General features: G+C 42.0%; 1 protein-coding gene and 1 long non-coding RNA gene across 16 annotated transcripts in view; one reads left to right on the forward strand and one right to left on the reverse strand.

Annotated features, from left to right (window-relative positions):
- Positions 1–8,641, reverse strand: part of LOC123854282 (uncharacterized) — a 15,112-nt gene extending 6,471 nt beyond the window's left edge. Inside the window, exons 1-3 of one of the 3 annotated variants that reach the window (XR_010408466.1) lie at positions 8,503–8,641; positions 7,156–7,238; positions 4,682–4,791 (exon numbers count right to left, since the gene is read on the reverse strand). This is a non-coding gene — a long non-coding RNA (uncharacterized LOC123854282). Of the gene's footprint in view, positions 1–4,681; positions 4,792–7,155; positions 7,239–7,867; positions 8,045–8,502 lie in introns of those variants that run through there. The other 2 variants (XR_006793295.3, XR_006793296.3) reach the window with 2 other exon arrangements.
- RHOT1 (ras homolog family member T1) overlaps positions 8,106–23,563 on the forward strand; it is a 60,968-nt gene continuing 45,510 nt past the window's right edge. For all 13 annotated transcript variants that reach the window (XM_045889419.3, XM_045889423.3, XM_045889420.2 and 10 more), the window contains exon 1: positions 8,106–8,371. In XM_045889419.3, coding sequence (XP_045745375.1) covers positions 8,296–8,371 — 76 coding nt within the window. In that variant the 5' untranslated portion in view covers positions 8,106–8,295. The remainder of the gene's footprint in view (positions 8,372–23,563) is intronic.

The raw sequence follows: 23,563 nt of genomic DNA on the forward strand, positions 1-23,563 counted from the left end.
GGGTGTCTGCCTTTGGCTCGGGTCATCATCTCAGGGTCCTGGGATCGAGTCCTGTGTTGGGCTCTCTGCTCTGCAGAGAGCCTCTTTCTCCCTCTCCCTCTGCTCTTCTCTCTCTAATAAATAAAATATTTAATAAATAAATAAATAAAATAAAATTTTTTTTAAAAACCCCCAAACCCTAGTCACTGCATGATTTTGTGTTCTTCCAGAGGAGTGCAGTCTTCTTTAATTATAATTAAAGATTTGTTCTGATTTGGGGTTTACTTTCCTAAGCAGCCATAGGCTTTCTCAGGACACTGTTTCCCAAGCTTCAGTCTTTTATGTGCCACGATTCTTGTCGCACTTGTGTATCTCCTGCATCATTTTTTACTTAATATTTTTTCCTAAACCAACTCACTACCCCCCATCGGGTACATTTATTTCAAAAGGAAACTTTTAAAAAAAATTATGTAGATGGGAATCGGAATCCTGTGTCTTAAAGGGGTAACCCTAAATATATGTTTCACAGAAAACAAAAACAATATGAGTGGCTTGGTTCTGTCCTATAAGGCTCTGAACCCGAGGCTTGCTCTGGAGCTGGCTTTCATGCATTCTCTCTTTCTCTCTCCCTCTCTCTCTCTCTCTCTCTCTCTCTCTCTCTCTCGTGCATGCGCTCACAAGTGGAGATTATCAGGTATTATAGATTTACTTGGGGCTTTCACCTTGACTTAATTAGGATAGAAACATAATAGAAAAGGGAAAAAACATTCTGGCCACAGGGGTCACCATTTCAAATGTCCCTGCACCATCTATAATTACCTCGTTCCACGACTTAGGGTAACATGCTTCTAAGACATTGGGCTGTTGCTCAATGGAAGACTGTCTTCCCTCCCTGCTCAGTGAAGTCTTTTCACCTTTATTTTTCGAAATTAATATGCCCTGGGGAGAAAGCCTTCTGCCTTTGGTCAGGACACAGCGTCTTGGAGTTACCACAGGATCTTTTCTTCACCACCTTCTGCACAATTAGTCACCAGGTTGTGACATTGGATTCTGCCTTCTCAAATCATCCCAGCCCCGGCCCCCTCCCCTTCCCTCTGCATCTACTCTGGTTCAGACTCTAATCACTTCTCTGCCTGATTATTTTATTTTATTATTATTATTATTTTCTTTTTTAAAGAGAGAGAGCAAAGCAGGGGGAGCAGGAGAGGAAGAAGTAGGCTCCCCACCAAGCAGGGAACACAACTCGGGCCTTGATCCCAGGACACCAGGATTATGACCCGAGCCTAAGGCAGACGCCCAACTGACTGAGCCACGCAGGTGCCCCTCTGCTGGATTATTTTAATTCGAGCCCCTCTGTCTCTAGTTAGAACCCCCTTCCCATCTGTTCTCATTCTGCTAACGTGAGCTTCCCTGAACACAAATCAGATGTGCTTCTCCACTTAAAACTCCCTAGGGCTCCCCAGTGCCTCCAGCAGAAAGTTCCACTTCCTACCTCTACTCTTCCCTACCTCTAGCCCCATTTCCTGTCATCCTCCCCCACACACCCTCCACCCCAGCCACCTTGCTTTGTGTCACATCATGTACTTTTGTGCATCCAGTCTACTTGGCCTGTAGTGTCCTCCCCCTTGTCCAGAGGGAGATCTCTGTTGAAAATGGTACACAACATGTTTAGATCAGATCAAAGCAGACCCACTAAAACCAGGAGCCATCAGGAAGGCCCCTCGGGCTAAAACCATGGTATTTTTTCCTAGGAACCTCTGGGATATTTGCATTTTTGCTGGGTTAAGGCATGGTGTTGCCTGGGGGTCATCTGTTAACACAGGCCTGTAGGAAGAGCAGACTACCAGAGGGATGCGACACAGTCACAGGTCCGCTGATTTTGGCTAGGGGAGGTAAAGATTTAGATTATGAGATGCCACCTTTTGTGGAAGGTTTTTGAAAGGTTTGGGTACACAGAGGATGATTTGGAGGATTCTGGTGATAGGATGGGTGCCTAAATACGAGCTGCTTTGTCTATAACATATCGGTGTTGTTCATTACTGTGCTCCTAGCACAGAGCACAGCCCAGAGCCTCACACATGGTAGAAACACTAAATACTTGTTAAATGACTTAATAAACATGATATCCTACATTAGTGTGTCAAAGCATTGCTATTCTTCTAAATATTTCTTTAATTTTTTTAAAAGATTTTATTTATTTATTTGAGAGAGAGCAAGAGAGAGAGAATGGGTGGGGGGGGCAGGGAGCCCAATGCAGGACTCGATCCTAGGCCCCTGGGATCATGACCTGAGCTGAAGGCAGACGTTTAACCGACTGAGCCACCCAGGCACCCCTCTTCTAAATATTTCTATTAATTTTATTTAAAAGATATAATTATTAAATTAACTTTGACATTTTACCAAAGATGGTTGTACTAAAAATTAATTCATAATCTTTAATACATTTTTCCTTTCTTTGTACTCTCATCTAATATTTATGTACATCTATTCATTTTTAATTACCTGACGAACACATGTACATGCTTGTAAAAGTTCAAAACTACAGAAGTATAGAGGATAAACTTTGTATAAATGAATATATCATACTTCATTTTTATACAGCTGTAATTATATATGTGGTTTTATATTTTTATTTTTTCACTTGTTTTGTAAATACTTTTCCATATCTTTTTTTTTAAAGATTTTATTTATTTGAAAGAGATGGAGCAGTGGGGGAGGGCAAAGGGGAGGGGACTGAGGGAGAGGGAGACCAGCAGACTCCCCGCTGAGCAGGGAGCCTGACATGGGGCTTGATCCCAGGACCCTGAGATCATGACCCAAGCTGAAGTCAGACGCTTAACGGACTAAGCCACCCAGGCGCCCCTCCATATCTATAATAGTCATTAGTTTTAATGACTGCAAATGTTCTCCAATGTACTTATTTATTTATTTAAAGATTTTATTTATTTATTTGACAGAGAGAGAGTGAGCACAAGTAGGGGGAGCAGCAGAGGGAGAGGGAAAAGCAGGCTCAACAGGAAGCCCGACTGGAGACCCGATCCCAGCACCCTGGGATCATGACCTGAGCCGAAGGCAGACGCTTAACTGACTGAGCCACCCAGGCGCCCCGTATTTATTTAATCTTAAGGTAATCTCTGTACCCAGTGTGTGGCTTGAACTCATGACCCTGAGGTCAAGAGTCATATGCTCTACCGACTGAGCCAGCCAGGTGCCATAATGACTGCAGACGTTCCAATAATTTTATGCCATACTTAATTTATTCCCTATAATTGTATGCTTTTCCATTTTTAACTGTTGTGCAATGTTCCTCTAAATAGAATATGTATATGTATATATTTTTTTCTTCTTTTGATTATTTTCTTGGAATATATTTAATTGTGGTGATTTCTTTGCAGAAATAAACAGAAATTATAAATTTACTATTTATGGATTTTTTTGTTTTGCAGAAATAGCCTGTGGCCTAAAAATTTCTGAGAATCACTGGTTGATATTTATAATAAGTCAGCAAAAATTTTAATGTCTTTACAGTGATCAAAAGTTATATTAAATGCATTTTTGCCTTTTGGAGTTTACAATTTGAGTGGGCAGGCTAATCAATTTGCCCTTGGAAAAATTATGCATGTCAGCAAATGAATTCCAAATTAAAAAATGCAGTGAACAGTGATATGTGAGCATGAACTATGTGTTAAACAATGTGATAAATGCTTTATCTGGACTTTATTTAATTATCAAAAAAGCCCTATGAGATAGCTCCATTTTGCAGATGAGGTTTATGTTTTTCAGAGAGGTTCTGTAACTTGCCCAATGTTTGCCCAGCTAGCAAAGTGTTGGAGATGAAATGTAGGCTCCGGAGCCCATGCGCTTACCCATTCCCTAAGGGAATTCAGACCATGTGTGGGGAGGATGGGTCTGAGAGGCTTCTCAATATAAATTATCTCTTAATTGAGGGTTTTTGTTTTACAGTCTGTATTTGAAAGGAGCTTAAGAAAATTAAAAAGAAAACTGGATGCAACCTCATCAATACGTGAGGATTTTTTTTTTAGACAAAAATTAGCCTTTACTATCTAGTTGAGTGTTATAAAAAGTATCCAGTTCTTCAATATTTAAAATACCCATTCTTTTTTCAAAAGCTAAAGAGAACCTGTAAAATAAAGCATTTGTATGCTGTAGAGTGGAGGATTTTTTTTTTTTAGTACAGTTGACACACAATGTTACATCAGTTTCAAGTGTATAACCTAGTGATTCCACAACTCTGTAAATTATGCTGTGTTAACAGATGAGGGTCCTATGTGGAAAAATTGCCTTTCAACATGGTTAGTTTTCAAATGCCTTTTAATAAGTAATTGTGCTGAGTGACGTACCTTCCAGCCTAATCAAGCAAACAGAATCCGTGTCCTCTAGAGACCCATCCATGTGACTACACAGAGGACATGGATGTTTGAACAATGAACCAAGAACAAGTGCATTAGAAGGCAAGATAAAGTATTTACTCTATATCAAGGCATTGGACTTTTCTGCTCCAGCAGAACAGGCTTGACAGCAAAAGGAAGAAGTCTTCCTGGGCAGAATGGGAGATAAAAGTGAAGAATGGGTGGATGATGAATGCTACTTTGGGTTTAACTTGATAGAAGGATCTGAGGAGTGGGACCAATGCCAGCCCGAGTCTGACTTGGTCTCCTGCCCAGGACTGTGGCTAACTCACCAATCAGAAACCAGCCTCTTCTCCCACCCAATGTCAGTCATCTTCTACCCACTGGCTCTGGGTGTTCCGCTGTCCTGGGATGCAAAGAGAGGCTAGGTGGCAAGCTCCTCCTTTGACAGACATAAAAGATGGATCCTGTTATCTCCTGGCAAGAGTATTTTGTTCAGACCTCCCTATGTCCCCTGTACAGTTGAGGAGACAAGAAGTTTGTCTTGTGATGGTAGAGCTCCTTCCTAGCAGTGTTCTGGAGGAAAATTCCATCAGTGCCTTCTAGATTCCAATCTGTCTTCTTGGCTCTATCCAACATACTTAATATACAGTAATCAGTCTGTAATATCCCAGCAGTCCCACTGCCAACAACTCCATTCCCTGGCTTATGTTTCGCTGCAGTGTGTCATCATGTGGCTCTATACTTAGGCTCAGAGAGGTGTACGGAAGTCACTTTCTTCACAATTTACTTTATTCAACATTTGTAAATCACTGACCATGTACTATGCACTATTCTAAGTGTTTTCCTACTAGTAACACATTTAATCTTCATTACAATTCCATGAGGTGTTATTATCATTTAGCAGATGAGTTACAGAGAAGTTAAGCAATTTGCTTGATGATGCACAACTAGTTACTGGCAAAGCTGAGTTTCAGACCTAGGGGGGCAGACTCCAGAGTCCCTGCTCTTAACCCCTGAACTATACTGTCTCCAGGAGAACTTCACAGTGACCCCTGATGGATGCCTGTTAATATTATGAGAAGGGCATATCAAGGGAGGGCAGGGGGCCAAAGCTCCACAAGTATAGTTGATTGATAGATGGAGAGGGGCTGTAAGAAGAAATTTACATTGCCCAGGAGGCCTAGATACCCTCTCCCTCACTTTAATGAGTGTCGGTCTCTGTTTGTACAAACCATTCGTTGTTGCCTACTGAAAGTGGTGGTTGGTTGTCTCTTTTCTGCAGCCCTTGAGTCTGGATTTTTTTTTTTTTTTTTAAGATTTATTTATTTGACAGAGAGAGAGTGAGAGAACCCAAGGCGGGGGAGTGGCAGAGGGAGAGGGAGAAGCAGGCTTCCCACGGAGCAGGGAGCCTGATGGGGGCTTGATCCCAGGACCCTGAGATCATGACTCAAGCCAAAGACAGACGCTCAACCAACTGAGCCACCCAGGCGCCCCGACTGTGGGTTTTTAAGTAGGTTTTATTGACAAAGGAGTTCCCAGTATTAACTCTGTGATGTTCCCCTGCCAAATAAACTCTTCTTAGTCCCCTGCCTTCCAAACATTTCAATTAATAGGAATGCCAAAGCTGTACATGCCAGCACACATGTACAACACCATGAAGGCCTTGTCTCTTCTCATGCTCCCGGAGAAGTCCCTCAGAATTAACACCATCATCAGCTGGTAATGCTATTGCAGCACTCCTGGGATCAAGATTCTTTGCAGAGGGTTGTTTGGAGCGGGCAGTGCCCTGAAGAATTTGCCTCTCTGTAAAGGGTCTTTGTCCTTTGTAGTCTAATATTTGTGTAACTTACTTTTATAAGAAAAAGTTTTTTCACATATATTATTTAATGGGATCCTCCAAAAAATTCCATAAGGTCAGAGGCTGGGAAGAGATGATAGTCTTCATTTGGGAGAGAGTAAACTGAGGCAACAGGTGATATGACTTGCCCAGAGTCACACACTAAGGATGGCAGAGCCTGGCTCAGTCTCAGCTGCCCTGCCTTTGGCAAGTCACGGTATCTCTCTGCGTCTTGCTGTCACCTATAGAGTAATGAGAGTGGAATAGATGCTCGGTAGGGGTCTTTTCAACTCAGTCATCATGTAATACTAAAATTCAGAGGAATCCTTTTCCCTGAAAGATTGGGTTATCAAGACTCCTGAATTTCGGGACAGCTGGGTGGCTCAGTCTGTTAAGTGTCTGCCAGGGGCTCAAGTCATGATCCCAGGGTCCTGGGATCGAGTCCTGCATCGGGCTCCTTGCTCAGCGGGGAGCCTCCTTCTCCCTCTGCCTGCAACTCCCTCTGCTTATGCTCTCTCAAATAAATAAATAAGATCTTAAAAAAAAAAAAAAGACACCTGAATTTCACATTTGCATCCATCCTGGAATAGGACTTCATTATCTCCCAGCGACCAAGGAGTGTATCTCTCTTATCTCCCTCCTTATATCACAGTGTTTTTTGGAAGGGCTTCCTCTCCTATGCTCCTTAGGGACATCATTATACTAAGAGGCAAAATACTGTTGTAAATGTAACAATGTATTTGCCTCAAAGCCTGTGGCTTGTAACTTTTCAGTGCACTTCGCTATAACAATGGTAGCTGAGATCAACAGAGCAAGTACGGAGCCTGGCACTGTACCAGATGTTTGACATGTATTATCTTACTTATTCTTCAAAACCACCTGAAGAGGTAAGTATTGTTATCATTATTGCCACGTTACAGAATGGACAGGTTGGAGATGTAAAAGCACTTACTCAGGATCACATACCTCATTAGGTAATGGGTCTGGATTCAATCCCCTGCAATATCTCAGCAGCTCTTAACTGCTACACCAACACCCCATGGCTTCTCCTAGGAGAAAGGGGGATTGTATTATGCACACGTTATTTCCTCTAAAAACTTACTATGTAATATTTAAGACAGAAAAAAAAGGCACATTATGCAGATAGCAACAAATTCCTCCAGATAGAGAGGGTCAGGAGGAAATAAGGCAACATTAGAAAACTCAGTAATAGTTTATTATCCAGTGTCACCTATGTGTCCAGCATTACGTTCAGCAAGCCTAACTAAAGATTAGTATCGGAAGACCTTGCTCAAAGGAAACCACAGAAAGTGGCTTAGTTTGGTTTAGAAACTAGGTTTGGCTTAGAGCAGAGGAAAGTCATTTAGTTTGCTACAAAGAAATGAATCTGTTTACAAGGACAAGATAAAAAAGAATCATTATTTAGAACTGTATTTTGTAAGCATCACAGACAAAAAGCTGCTAGGGTGGTGGCTTTGGGTAATGAAAAGGCTCTATCCCAGGAGCCAGTCACCCTTTACATCAATCAATCATTTTCTGAGGGCTATGTCCAATGAGGTATGGATGCTACTGAAAACCAGGTAGGCAGGTCGCTGCCCTCCTTGAGATTATAGTCTGGTGAGAATATTGCCGTCCTGAGTCACTGCCAAGCTCTAGCTATGTGACCTTGGACAAGTACCTTTTCCTGCCCCAATTCTGCAAAATCAGTGGGCGGATCTGCCACTCAAATTCCCAGCCCCCGGCGTATCCGCGGCCCCCGGGGCCGGGAGGAGGGTGGGCGAGGCGCCCTGGCCCTGCGCTGCGGCGAGCCGGACGCGGGAGGCGCCGCTCAGGCCCGGAGAGCGTTCGCGTTCCGAAAGCGCTTGTCCCTCGCGGCGCCCCGTCGGCTCCGCCGCCGCCGCCGCCGCCGCCGCAGCCGCCCGCGGAGCCGGAGGAGGCGGAGCTGGAGCTGTCCCGGCTCCCGAGCGGGGAAGCAGGCGAGGAGGCGGCGCGGCGGGCCCTGGCAGAGGATCGGGCGGGGCGGCGGGGGAGGCTGGCAGGCGGTGCCGGCAGCGCTGGGAGAGCGGCTCCGCGGGGTAGGCGCTCCCGGCGAGAGGTGTCCGCTCCATGCGTGCGGGCCGAGCCCGGCCCCTGCGAGCCGCCGACATGAAGAAAGACGTGCGGATCCTGCTGGTGGGAGAACGTGAGTCCGCGCGCCGGGGCCACCGCAGTCCCTGCCGCCCCGGGCCTGCTCGCCCCTCTCCGCTCCCTCGGGCCTCCCAGCCCCTTAGCTCTCCCCTTCCCGCGGCCCGCAGGCGGCCCTCAACCTCTCACCTCACCCGGGCCCTGCTAACACCTCCGGCCCCTGACCCCCAGTCGTCCTCGCAAGCCTTGTCCCCCTGAGCCTCTGACCACCGGCCTCATCCCTCCGAAGGTCCTCTCCTTTTCCGCTTGGAATCCTTTCCTCCTGGGCCTCAAAGCGTTTCCGAGGCCGCTTCCTTTTCAGACCCTCTTGTCTTTCGTGGAGATTCGCTTGTCACTGCCAGGCAGGTGCTGGAACAGGCCGACTGACCAATTGGGATGGCGTGAACCGGCTCCCGGGGAGGCTAGGGGGAGGGGTGCACAACTGTTCGACTTGCCGGCAAGGTCAGGATTCTGCTTTTTTGTGTGTGTGTGCTCGCAATCTTCCCACCCTCTAGACATTCACCTGTTTTTGGCGTTACTTGTTCTTTGCGTTGGAATAACTCCTGGTATCCTCGATATTTCCTCAAAAATTACTCTCAACTTCAAGTTAGACAAGTGCTCAATGAATTAATAATTATCTGGGGAGGGTCCTTTAGTTGAGAGAATTATTGTCACCAAAAGCCAAATCCCCCCCCCCCTTTTAAGCATTATTTATTGTATAGCTACTTGGTAATTTATAAATAACAGGCACACAGGAGATCCAAACTGACACATACACAGAAGACCCCCTAGAAATATTTAGATTTCACCTTTTGAAGATATAATAAAGGAGAAATGCCTTCTGTTCACTGACTTGGGGACAGAACAACAGGGACTTCTTGATATCACTTGGCTAGTTACATGACTCATTTGGTAGGACTAAAATAGGAAAGTGGGCTGGGAGGACTGAATTGCTTGTTTATACATTAGTTAATTGTTTTGAAGCATTCTGTTTCAAACCCCATTTCATCCTAGAGTAGCCCCTCCAGGTCACTCTGATGCACTCCCAAGGAAGAAAGCTAACACATTTTTACCCTCGTCTGTAGTGTTCTTTGATATTCATTGAAACCTCTGTTCACCTGCTGTTTGGAGAAGTCTTTAAAATCAGAATTTGGAAGTAAACTTGGCTTGACACAGTTTACTTTTTGGTTTGCAGTTGTGAATTTTAGTCTTTATTTTTAACTATATCTTAATCTGTATTTTGCATGGATTTCCTTGACAAAGTTCAGGAAGGTGTTACTTAACATACGATTCATACCTGATGCATTTGGAATAAGGTAGGGAAAGTGAGTAGATGAGCCACTTAAGAAGCTGATCCTTAACTGTGTAAAAAAATAGTTTTATAGTACAGTAATTGCAATACTAATTTTCTGAAAGCAAAAATCCTATGTTTGGGTTTTACTTTTGAATATAGAAAGCAATTACATATAATTAGTCTGTGAAACATCTAAATAGAAATGCTATATATATGTAAGATATATTGTTCAGGCTTAGGGCATTTAAGTTAAAATGTTAACAGTATTATTTAGAAATACATAAAAGAACTCAAAATTTGTTAGAAAAATTAAAAGCCATGTTCTGCAGATATGAAAGCAAATAGGAGAGTTGAGAAAAGTGTGCATGCGTGAGCTTTTTGATCACAGGGAGAACCTGACCTAAAAGAAAGCCTTAGTTTTTAAAGAAGACATTTTCCTTGAAAAGGTTTGTTCCAAAAGCTTTTAGGCCAGTTACCATAGATATAATTTTTTTCACATTTAAAAATATTAGAATTATACTTAATGTGAAATATGTAATTTTAATTAAATTAAAAGCTGGTATTTTGGGGGGAAATGTTTGAAGCATTAGGAGATTTAATGTAAATATTTGGCAGCTGCTAGCCTAGCTATACCACTTTAAATGCTGGGTAAACATAAATGTGACCAAGGCTATTTTAATAAATAAAAAAATACGGGATGCCTGGGTGGCTCAGTTGGTTAAGCGTTTGCCTTCGGCTTAGGTCATGATCCCAGGGTCCTGGGATCAAGCCCCACATGGGGCTCCTTGCTCAGTGGGGAGCCTGCTTCTCCCTCGGCCTGCCCCTCTCCCTGTTTGTGCTCTCTCTGACAAATAAATTAATAAATAAAATCTTAATAAATAAATAAATAAGAATAAATTGGTCTAACACATGGATTTATCAGGAAACGCACTTTTTAAGGTAAAAGTGGTAGTAATTTAGTTTTCATTTTAAGATGGTTAAGGGGAATGGGAAAGAAAAAAAAAAAAGAGCATCATCTCTGGTATTTTTGTAAAGTCTGTTCCTTCTCTATCACTTCAGTACATTTTACTGCTGTTACTGTCCCTGAACCACATAGCAGCATCTTCATTCACTGAAACTCCCAAGTAGTTGTGAATGGTTTCAACATTCTGTTGGCTAAACCTATACTGTACTTGGGAGGTGAAATGGATCTTTTCTTGGCCCATCCAGACTCTGGATTCTGATCCATCCAGGTTTAAATGCGAACTAATTGCTTACTGTCTCTTTAGTTTTCAGATCAAAGAAGTTAGATTGTCTATAAATTTTAAGGTATTTATTTACAGAGAAAGCCAAAGTGTTTTAAATATCATTTGCACCTTATCTTAATAATATTGAACATAATGGGGACCATTCAGGCCACGTTAAAAGTCAGTTGCCATTCTTAAAACAAAAAATTTTAAATCATTAAAAATGCAACCATGCAAAACTTAGTTCTTCAGATTATGATTTTTCATGGTCAGATTCTTTCACCAGAATATGTATTTAACTAGATTTGCATTACTATGCTTAACAAATGTCCTTGTTGCAGTAAAATTAGCATGAACCTTAATGACCTTTTATCTAAATCATGTAGCTACATTAAAAGTACACAAGATTTAGTTTTAGTGAAGTCTTGTTTTTAAATTGAAAAGTTTGTCTTTACCGGTCAAAATAATTGAGAAAGTGGAACTGTTATCCTCATTTTAAATGAATCTGATGGCTCTTACTCAATATGTCCAACTGATTAGCTTATCATCAAAACTAGTTCAAGCCAAACTAGCTAAGGCTTCGATTGGCTCTGGCCTAGGCTTTTGTAGTATCTCTCCTTAACTGGTCTCTCTGCTTCTAATTCCGTCTATTCTGTATGTAGCAGGCAGAGTCATCTTTAAAAAATATCTCAGATCCTGTTATCCATTTTTAAAATTCTTTGATGATTTCTATTTTGACTTAGAATAAAGTCCAAACTTTTTTTTTTACAGATTTTATTTATTTATTTGACAGAGAGAGACAGAGCGAGAGAGGGAACACAAGCAGGGGGAGTGGGAGAGGGAGAAACAGGCTTCCTGCTGAGCAGGGAGCCCGATGGCGGGGTCGATCCCAGGACCCTGAGATCATGACCTGAGCCGAAGGCAGACGCTTAATGACTGAGCCACCCAGGCGCCCCTAAAGTCCAAACTTTTTAATGCAGGCCTGCAAAGTCTATCACAATCTGGCCCTTGTTTCACTGTTGTACTGCTCTCTACTGCTTTCTGGACAAGAAGGCCTTGACTTAGGTGATTCTTCCCTGCATATTTGTTCACTTGTTTTTTGGGTTCGATAGTAAGCTTCATGAGGGCAGAGGCTTTGTCTTGTTCGTTGCTATATCCCCAGTGCCTAGAATAGGCCTGGCATAGAGTGGGCGCTCAAATACAGTTGACCCTGAACAACATGGGTTTGAACTGTGTGGGTCCATTTATATGGGGATTTTTTACGGTACAGCACTATACATGTATTTTCCTTATGATTTTCTTAATAACATTTTTTTCTCCAGTTTACTTTATTGTAAGAATAACATACAAAATATGTATTAATAGACTATGTCATCAGTAAGGCTTCTGGTCAACAGTAGTTATTAGTAGTTAAGTTTTTGGGGAGTTAAAAGTTATCTGAGGATTTTGGACTGCTGGGGATATGGGGAGTTGGTTGGTGCCTCTAACCTCTGCATTGTTCAAAGGTCATCTGTAGTTTTTTGTTTTTGTTTTTTGAGAGAGATCATGCGCGCGCAAGAGAGCTTGGGAGGGGGGCAGTGGAGAGGGAGAGGGAAAGAGAGAATCCCAAGCAGACTCCATGCTCAGTGCAGAGCTGGACGCGGGGCTCAGTCTCACAATCCTGAGATCATGACCTGAGCCGAAATCCAAGAGTGGGACGCTTAACCCTCTGAGCCACCCGGGTGCCCCAGGTCATCCATAGTTTTTGAAAGGATGAATGAATTCAAGTTAGTTCCATTTATTTAGCCTTTACTTGTTTTCCAAACCAGTCCTCTTAGTCATAAACATTTGACCATTCTCCTTTCTTTCTTTTTTTTTTTTTTTTAAGATTTCATTTATTTTTTAACAGAGAGAGAGACAGCGAGAGAGGGAACATAAGCACGGAGAGTGGGAGAGGGAGAAGCAGGCTTCCCGCAGAGCAGGGAGCCTGATGTGGGACTCGATCCCAGGACCCTGGGATCATGACCTGAGCTGAAGGCAGATGCTCAACGACTGAGCCACCCAGGCACCCCGACCATTCTCCTTTCCTAAATCCAATCTGATGTGTGGTTATTGTTAGCATTTGAGGGCAGCGTTCGTCCAGTGTCTTGTTCCAGGTCCTTAGCTTGGTTTTGCCTGGGAGATTCCTGTATTCTGGCAATAAAGTAGACCAGTGACATCTAATGACAGTGTCATGTCTATTCTGTGTCTTGGCTGCCAACAGTTACATTTCTTGCCAAGAGGTCAGCTTCTCCTTGAAACACCAGAGGTCATCTTAGTAGGATCAGGAAAGATTCCTCAGGCATATGATAGGAGTAAGAATCAAAGAAATTTCAGTAATAAGCTAGCATTTATGTTAGAAAAAAAACTTTCTACAGTCCCTTTAAAGCCATATTGCTTTCCATTCTGATCTTTGTTAAATGATATTTGAAGATTAAACTCCTCCAGTTTCAGTTATACTGTGTTTTTAGTACCTGGGTGATAGTTTATGACTAAGGATGTTCAAGCATAGTCTAAAGAGTCTCTTCTCTTCATAGGGAGTCTATATCATTCTCACATATGTATTACGACCTGTCTTTTTGTTCCTCTGGCACCAGTTGGGCACTAGGGTTGATCTAGTTCAAAGGAGAGGGATAGGCCGTAACATTTGTTCTTCTGCAGCCCAAATAGTCTGCATATGGTCAATGAAATTTTCCTTTGGAACAGTACTCAGCTATTGCCCCAAATGCTAAAGTTTCCCAGTTAAAATTATAACTCATAGTCACCTTCCTCATCCCCGTATATTTTAATTACATAATTTAGGGAGAGCCAACAAAGCTTCATAAGAAGTAGCAGATAAAAATGAGGAGTAGGTCCCTTTACCACTTGAAACACGGGGTGTTTGTTATCAAGAAAAATAACCAATATGGCGGTTAGGATGGTAATTAGAACCAAAAAATGTTATTTCCGCTTCATGAATATTAGGAATTTGCTGTCATTTAGAACTAGATGTTCAAAAGATGTTATGAAAAGACAAAGAAATTTTTAGCCTGGATAAATCTAGATAATTTGTTCTATAGTGATGAATTATGTTTCCCATGGATGACCTACTTAGAAGCATGGAGTCCAGACAACACCGTGGCATGTTGTGTTGAACTGATCAGAAGTCCTTCCCTCTTCGGGGATAATTGTGACCATGCCTTTTGTTTTTATAGATTACTCAGTGTTTCTCAGGCAAAATAGAGGAAGTAGAGACCATTAGATGGCTGGCTAACAATAATTCTTTGTCCTCCATATTAATATTTATGTTAAATATTTTTCAGTTACATTTTTTTTTTAAGATTTTATTTATTTATTTGACAGAGAGAGAGAGAGAGAGAGACACAGTGAGAGAGGAAACACAAGCAGGGGGAGTGGGAGAGGGAGAAGCAGGCTTCCCGCCGAGCAGGGAGCCCGATGCAGGGCTTGATCCCAGGACCCTGGGATCATGACCCGAGCCGAAGGCAGACGCTTAACGACTGAGCCACCCAGGTGCCCCTCAGTTACATTTTTACATATTATATTTTATTAAATTTATACTTATTTGTTATAAAATTATGTAAGTATATTATATATGATATATTAAATATAAATTTTTTTTTAAGATTTATTTATTTATTTGAGAGAGAGAGAATGAGAGACAGAGAGCAGGAGAGGGAGGAGGGTCAGAGGGAGAAGCAGACCCCCTGCCGAGCAGGGAGCCCGATGCGGGACTCGATCCCGGGACTCCAGGATCATGACCTGAGCCGAAGGCAGTCGCTTAACCAACTGAGCCACCCAGGCGCCCCTTAAATATAAAATTTAATTGGTACAGTAATTAGAGAAATTTGTTCCTTCATGGAAATTATTTTTTGGAGTAGTTGAAAATATGTAGTGTTTATACTCAGATCTGCCATTGTCGAGGGGCCTTTTGGATTGTAGACCTATTTAAATAGAATTTAGGCTAAAATTGGGGCCCCTGGGTGGCTCAGTTGTTAAGCATCTGCCTTCGGCTCAGGTCATGATCCCAGGGTTCTGGGATCGAGCCCCACTTCGGGCTCCCTGCTCCACGGGAAGCCTGCTTCTCCCTCTCCGGCTCCCCCTGCTTGTGTTCCCTCTCTTGCTGTGTCTCTCTCTGTCAAATAAATAAATAAAATCTTAAAAAAAAAATTAGGCTAAAATTGGTGGCCTATTGTAATTTTAAACCTGCTGCTTCCCTATTTTTTTGATGTCTCACTCAGGGTTAGGTGGTTAGGCCTTAAAGGAAGCAAAATGCTCTAGTTTAGATTCACTGAAGCATTTCTTAACTAAATCACATCTGCCAATCTTTTATTAAAGTAGCTATCATCTTACTGCTCTTCCAAAAGGAAACCCAAAATGATACTAATGAAACTGTGCTCATTTTCTCCAAGTCCCCTGTAATCTCTTTTGCTCTAATATTGAACTTTTTTTTAGAAGAGGAAATCACTCTTGGATTTTTATGTGGAAGAGATTCCTGTTCTTTGATTTTTAAAAGGCCTGCTATACAATTACTTCAGAAACTAGATGGAATTGTTATATTGCAGTGAGTACTAAACCGCCTCAGATTTTTTAACAGGTAAGGCAGAATATGAATGAGTAAATAAATAAAAGTACCACACTCTAAGTGGCAGTATGCATATAAATAAATTGAATGATTCCCACTTTTGGTATCACTGATTGTAGGTCTGTATGATCAAACGTAAGTAAGGCTCTTTAATTGTTGTAGTGTTTACAGTGCCCTTTCTCTTGCCAAGGGGTGTCTTTCTCTGTCCCTGAGGCCTGCTCTGTTGGAATAGACCTGGTGGCAGGTTTGTACTCTGGTGGGAGGAGCCCGTTGCTGCACTGGTGGCCACAACTGCCTTGTTGAGCCAAGCTGTGAAGAAATCGGAATTTCCTCAGAATGTTGGTCTTTCCCTTCTGAAAATATCCCTGGGAATGTAAGGGGTCCATGGGAAAAGCAGAAAGGGACAATGGCCAGGAAAAGGGCTGTTCTCATGAGTTTTGAGCAGAGAAATGAGGGAGAATGGCTGACGTGGAAGGGTTGTGGTGAGGGAGGGGACTCTAAAGGTAACAGGGACCACCTGTTGAAGGCCTGCGTGGTGGTGATTATGGAGCAGTAAGTCCTTAGCTTCCTTGGAAACGAATAGGCCTTTTAATGTTGGTGTTTCACTTCATTTTGATCATTTTTGTTGAAGGTTTCCAGCTGTGGATTAAGTTAGATTTCTTCTGAAACTGGTGAGGGCTTTGGAGTGGTGGGATACAAGCAGAATTTTAAAAAAGTAATTCTAGGGGTGCCTGGGTGGCTCAGTCGGTTAAGCAGCTGCCTTTGGCTCAGGTCATGATCTCAGGGTCTTGGGATCGAGCCCCACATCGGGCTCCTTGCTCAGCGGGGAGCCTGCTTCTCCCTCTCCCACTGCCTGCCTGCCGCTCCCCCTGCTTGTGCTCTCTCGTCTCTGTGTCAAATAAATAAAGTCTTAAAATAAATAAATAAATAAATAGGTAATTCTAAAAAGGGGATTGCGAGAGGAATCAAGGTCTGAAGGGTATTAAGGCAGGCAGATTTCTCAAGGACCAAGCAAGAGTGAGACTTGTTTTCCCTTTGGGTACCAGGGAGCATCTGAGTTATTGAGCATCTGATTCATTTTTCCCATTCTTAACATAGTTGATCAAGGATAAGAATGTAGAGATGTGGGGCACCTGGGTGGCTCAGTCGTTAAGTGTCTGCCTTCGGCTCAGGTCATGATCCTGGGGTCCTGGGATCGAGCCCCGCATCGGGCTCCCTGCTCAGCAGGAAGCCTGCTTCTCCCTCTCCCACTCCCCCTGCTTGTGTTCCCTCTCTCGCTGTGTCTCTCTCTGTCAAATAAATAAATAAAATCTTAAAAAAAAACAAACAACAACAACAACGTAGAGATGTGTAAGATGTCCAGGAGAGCTCTGCAGAAATGAACAGTTTTGGGGCGCCTGGGTGGCTCAGTCGGTTAAGCGTCTGCCTTCGGCTCAGGTCATGATCCCAGGGTCCTGGGATCGAGCCCCGCATCGGGCTCCTTGCTCTGCGGGAAGCCTGCGGAGCCTCCCTCTCCCACTCCCCCTGCTTGCTTTCCCTCTCTCACTGTGTCATTCTCTGTCAAATAAATAAAATCTTTAAAAAAAAAGAAATGGAACAGTTTCTGGGAACATCTGTGCTGGCGGTAGTTGTGGGATTTTGGAGACACTAGGGAAAAAGACCTCTCTACTTGGGTAAGAAAGACCCAGAAGTTCAAAGACCACAGGAATTGTACAAGCATTGGATCTCCTGAAAGGTTTGTTGTTTTAAGTACCTGGGAGTTTTATTACTTACTAAAATAACGTATAGTACAGGGCCTGGTGGACTTGATTGGACTTCACAGCAGAGGCATCCTCCTGTCAGGTGACCCACAGGCAGCTCTGCTGTGTGTTGTCTTCAATCAGACATCACTCTTTGCAAGGAACTTTGTTAGGGCTCTCTCCCAAATGCATTCTTCTTACTCTGCAGTAGCCTCAGTTGCCAAGAGTAAAAAATAGGCAGCAGGTCCAAGCTCTAGGTTTTCTGATGCTGAAATAAGAAGGCAGTGGCTTGGTTCATTTTAAGATAACTATTTTGCCTCCATTGTGCATATCATGTGGAATTAGAATGGACTACTATGGATTTTGAGATGAATACTACCTTGAGCTAACTGAAGGTTTGGGATTTCTGGGACCCTAAACAAGGCCATGATGAACGGAGTTATTTAAGGAAAAAAGTTATGAAATGCTGATTATAAGTCAGCAAGTTCTAGAAATTTCTGGACCCCATATTGCCTTGGTGAGTCGCACTTTGTTCTTATAGATGGATGAAGGTTCCTGACAAATCACTTTCCTATACACAATTAAAATAGATAACAGATACGGTTTGGGGATCTGTCTGCCATTGCTAGGATACCCTGAGGTAAATTACTATAAGGTACATGTAATGTGCACTTTTTCATCTGTTACAGGCCACTCTTCTAAGGTGTGCTGTGTGATAGTGTAGATTAATCATTGATAGCACCTAGTCCTTTTTTTAATAAACAGAGTATAAACATTGTAGCATCTAGTCCTTTTTTTTTTTTTTTTTTTTAACTGATGAGAAAATTGAGGCCCAGAGAGAGTCAGTGACAACTCAAGGTTATACTGCTAATTAGAAAGCTGATTCCCAAATCCAAATTTTCTGGCCCATTCTAGTGCTCACTTAACTCCTTTAATTTAAACTGTCATCATCATCATGATGACAACTACCATTTGTGTATTTAATGTTTGCCAGGTATTGTGCTGAGCATTACGTATGTCATCTTAATTAATCCTCTTACTAATTCAGCTGTGGCTGTTCAGCATTATATAGATGAATAAACTGAGGCTAGATGACTTGCCTGAGGAGACACAGCTAGTAAGCCCTGGGACTGAGATTTCCGTCCAGTCTTGGCTGATTCCAAAGCCTGTATTATTTTTTTCCCTTTTTGTGTGTGTGTGAAATATTTATATCAAAGGTATAAAGAATAATATAACAAATACCCATCACCTAGCTTGATAAAGAAAACATTACCAATCAGTTGAAGCCCCTTGCATTTCCTTCTCTTTCTCTCAAAAGTAACCAACCACTTCCCTAAATTTCAAATCTGTGCTCTTAACCACTAAGCCATAAGCTGCATTTACTAAGAGCATTTGCTAGGACCTAAGATTCAATAGTGAGCAAGAAAGACACATTCTCTGCCCTTGTGGAATTTCCCATGGGTGATAATGAAATTCTTGTTCCTTAGTCTTTCCAGAGATACTCAGTAGCTGGTAGGAAAACTAAAGTTTTCATCAAGAAGGTCTAGGAAGTCCTTTAGGAGATCACTGGTGATATGCTGGATGTTTGCCTAGGTGTTACGCACAGTACTGTTTTAAGAACACACGTCTTAACTGATTACTCAGTTTTTCCTCCTTGAGACCAAACTATAAGCTTCTTTTATGAGCTTTTTGATATTCTGCTATGTTTAGAGCAGAAAATATCTCTTTCTCTTCCCACCCTTACCTGCCCCCTTTCCCTTTTCTCAAGAGTGATTGAGCATAGCACTTGATCTGTACCTCTTCATAGCAATTTTGTCTATCTTGTTTAATACATTTTCCATATTATCCCCACAGAGAATGTAAGCTTAAACTTTGTACTTGGAAGACAATCAGGTAAATACTTAGCAAATTAATTAATAGTAGGAGTCTGCACAAGGAAGATGGGTCATGTAAAAGCATTAAGTTAATACTGTATGATCTTCCAGTGTTTTTTCCCCTAGCTTGGTCCAGACATGGGCAAATATGCCAGAGTGGAACTCGTACTCTTGGATAGAAGGTCTGTTACAGTGTTTCTCAGTTTTTTGAGCCATCACTACTTTTTATAAAAACAAAACTGTCGTGCCCTCTTCATTCTGGCAGTTTTCTGAGTGTTCTACAATTCAATTCAATTTTGACACTAACCACCCTGCATTATCATCAGATCCTACAAGTTAAAGTGCAACGTCCCCAACAAGATTACCCTTACTTTAGACACCAACTGCAAGTGGGGTCCCCAGACTACCCACACTTCCTCCTGGCTGACTACAAGTTTGGGGCTTCCTACAACCCCCTTAGGTTTGATAATTCACTAGAACAACTCACAGAACTCAGGAAAGTGCTGTACTTCCGGTTACACAAATGAACAGCCAGATTAAGAGGTACATAGGGCAAGGTCTTGAAGGGCCCTGAGCCTGGGAGCATCTGTCCCCTTGGAGTCAGAGTGTGCCACCTTCCTGGTTCATCATCAGGTTCACCAACGAGGAATCTCCCCTGAGCTTTGATGTCCAGAGTTTTTATATGCAGCTTCATTATGTAGGCATGATTGATTAAATCATTGACCATGTGATTGAACTCAATCTGTGGGCTCCTGGCCTCCCCCCCGGCCAGCTGCTAGGTTTTGGGGTGGGGCTGAAGGTTCCAACCCATTAATCACATGGTTGGTAACCAGTCCCCATCCTGAAGCTGTCTAGGCCCTCCCTTCTCCCTGATGGGTCATCTTATCAGGATAAACTCAAGTATGTTGAAACGGACTTTAACAAAAGACACTCCTATCACACAGGAACTTCTAAGGGATTTTGAAGCTCTGCGCCAGGAACTGGGTGGGGATGAAGTCCAGATGGATTCTTTATTATATCACATCCTCTTTTAATATTATTGGAAATTTCAACATTAATTATTTTCTACTAAAGACAAACTGAACAGTAATTTTAGAATTTATTTTTCCCCTCAGAAGTTACCCTACTGTTCATAGCTCTTCAGTTGCTGGTAAGAAAAACTTTGAATGGGATAGTTCCAGAAGCTCCACGAGGTGGAACTTAATTTCCTAAATGGCAGGGCTGAAACAAAAGCAATGCTATTGTGCTTGGGCAAGGTGAAAGCAAGTCAAATAATTCAGTCTGGCTGATGTGCTAGAAGTCTTTCTCCCATTCATATAAAATTAGAAAATTCAATTCATTATCAAATATTTGATTATTATATTGATGTAGACACACACACGTTAAGTATGCACCTTATATTCATAACAGTTTGATGTAAGTTGTGTGGCACATAAGGAGTTCAAAGAAGGAAAGCGAGGGCTGCAGTAGCCCTGGGACGTCTTTAGGGATGAGGTAGAATTTGCGCTGTCCTTGAGAGATGGTTAACATTTGGAAAAGCAGAGGAGTGAGAAGGAATGCTGTTTTAGATGAATAAACCATGTGAGGAGGCAAGATCCATCATAGCCTGTTTGTGCTTACGCAGAGCAGAATGGCCTTATTTGAGCAAATCGAGTATGTGGCAATAGTGGGAAATGAGATGAAATAGATGAGGTGGGATTCAATTATGCATGATTTTCAAAGGCCAGCAGAATGCTTCATCTTGATATGGTAGGTAATTGAGAGTCAAGGCTTTTGATCAGATGAGTTAGAAAATGAAAAGATGTCTAGGGGTGCCTGGGTGGCTCAGTCGTTAAGTGTCTGCCTTCGGCTCAGGTCATGATCCCAGGGTCCTGGGATCAAGCCCCACATTGGGCTCCCTGCTCAGCGGGAAGCCTGCTTCTCCCTCTCTCACTCCCCCTGCTTGTGTTCCCTCTCTCGCTGTGTCTCTGTCAAATAAATAAATAAAATCTTAAAAAAAAAAAAAAGATGTCTAAGAGAGAGGTGTTGGCATTTGTATTGCTGATGGATTTTAATAAGAGGAGAGGTTGGAGGAGGGGGTAGAAAGTTGGGAATGGGGAGTGTTTCAGTAAAAGTACCGTAATTACAAAAAGGTGGGAACAGAGAGGAAGGAATTAATATTAAAAATTTCGAAGGAAAATTTGATAGAGCTCGAACACTCAGTACAGAGGAAGGGTAAATCAAGGATGGGCAGTTTTTGAGTTTCTGCTTTTTGTCCTGATGTGTAGAAAGAATGTTCTTTATTAGTGAAAATCTCATAAATCTGTTGGAATATAATCTCCATGAATGTGAAAAGAGGGAAGACCTAGTGCCATGATCAGGGGTATCCCCAGCACCTGGCATAGTGGCTGGTATATAGAAGTGTTCAAGAAATATTTGTTGAAAGGATGAAAGAATGCATTTAACATGCCAATCTTTAGGTAGATTTTAGTTGCCATCTGTAAAATTTTTTTTTTGAGTAGGCTCCATGCCCATTTTGGAGCCCCATGTGGGGCTTGAACTCACAACCCTGAGATCAAGACCTGAGCTGAGATCAAGAGTTGGACACTTAACTGACTGAGCCACCTGGGCGCACCTGCCATCTATAAATTTAGAACATGCCAATTTCACTACCAAATGGTGACTTTTAAAGTAGTACTTGTTGGGACACCTGGGTGGCTCAGTTGGTTAAGTGGCTGCCTTCGGCTCAGGTCATGATCCCGGGGTCTTGGGGTCGAGCCCCGTGTCGGGCTCCCTGCTCAGTGGAGAGCCTGCTTCTCCCTCTCCCTCTGCCTGCCGTTCTGCCTACTTGTGCTCTCTCTCTCTCTCTGTCAAATAAATAAATAAATCTTTAAAAAAAAAAATAAAGTAGTACTTGTTTTTTTTTTTAAAGATTTTATTTATTTATTTGAGAGAGAGAGAGAATGAGAGAGAGCACATGAGAGGGGGGAGGGTCAGAGGGAGAAGCAGACTCCCTGCGTAGCAGGGAGCCTGATGCGGGACTCGATCCAGGGACTCCAGGATCATGACCTGAGCTGAAGGCAGTCGCTTAACCAACTGACACACCCAGGCGCCCAAAGTAGTACTTGTTAACATTTTCTAGTAGCAAAAATTGTTTATATTTGTTGTAGAAAATTGGGAAAATATGCAAAAGTACAAAAACACAGTTACAATTACATTTACTTCAGAGATGACTGCTGTTGGTGTATAGATCCTTCTGGGTTTTTTTTTTTTTTTCCAGTGTGGATACATATTTATTTGTAAAATGAGGTCATATAGTAATCCTGATTTATACCTGCATAAATGTCATTTTTCGAAGTAAAATGGAACTGTTTGAACCTCCAAATAATGACAGTAGTGGATTATAACACGTAGAATATTGTAGGAATCCACGAGACCATGCTGATATGAATCAGAAGGGAGTTTTTCCTTAAAGTAGAATACAGAGTAATGGAGAAGGATTGCTAGAAATAGAAACATCACCATGTAGCAACCACTGTAGTAACACAACACAAGAATCATGAATGGCTGCTAAAACCAATAGGTAAAAGTTTGATGAGAAACAGAATGTTTGCATAGTCTCAATGTATCTTCTCACAAGATACTTATCAATTACAAAGGGAATGGTAATAACCTGCAGACACTACCTCCTCCAAGTGATGATAGTTAACATCACCAGTAATGTGACAAATTAACATCATCTCCCTTCTGTGATGCCCTGTGAGGGATACAGTATCATTTCTGCAGCATTCCTGCCCAGAATGCAAAACCTGAAATTAATCACGAGATAACATCATACAAACCAATTTGAGGGATAGTCTACAAATTAAATGACTTGTTTTTTTCAATGCTGAGGCCATGAAAGATAAAAAGGATTGAGGAACTCTTCCAGACTAAAGACTAAGGAGATGTGACCACCAAATGCAACATTTGATCCTGGGGGAAGAAAAAGATTTTTCTTTTCTATAAAAGATGGTAATGGGACGAATGGTGAAATAAGGTTGACAGAGTAGATAATAGCACTGTGTTAGTGTTAATTTCCTGATCTTGACAGTACACCGTGGTTATGGAAGAGAATGATCTTGTTAGGAAATTCATACTAAGGTGCTTAGGGTTATGTAAGGGGCCATCATGGTTTAAAAATACAGAGAGTAGGGAGAGGGAGAGGAAAGGAATGATAATGCAAGTGTGGTATAATGTTAACATTTGAGGGATTTGGTTAAAGAATAGATATGACTCCATTGTACTATTTTTGCAGTGTTTCTGTAAGTCTGATACTTTCTCAAAATAAGTTTAAAAAAAAGTGGAACTAGAGCTTCTGGATTGGTCACCAGTGAATCAGTGAATATTTTAATTAATTTATATAGTATTTGTGTATGTACTGCTTGCTGACTTTAGGGGCTATCATTCCTTCTCTGTATTATTGTCTTAATATTTTTTTATTTTACTTTTTATAAGAT

The sequence above is a fragment of the Mirounga angustirostris genome, unplaced genomic scaffold (assembly GCF_029215605.1).
Source record: "Mirounga angustirostris isolate CCGP_5_RB_7025 unplaced genomic scaffold, mMirAng1.0.hap1 SCAF_17, whole genome shotgun sequence".
In the NCBI taxonomy this organism is placed as follows: Eukaryota; Metazoa; Chordata; class Mammalia; order Carnivora; family Phocidae; genus Mirounga; species Mirounga angustirostris.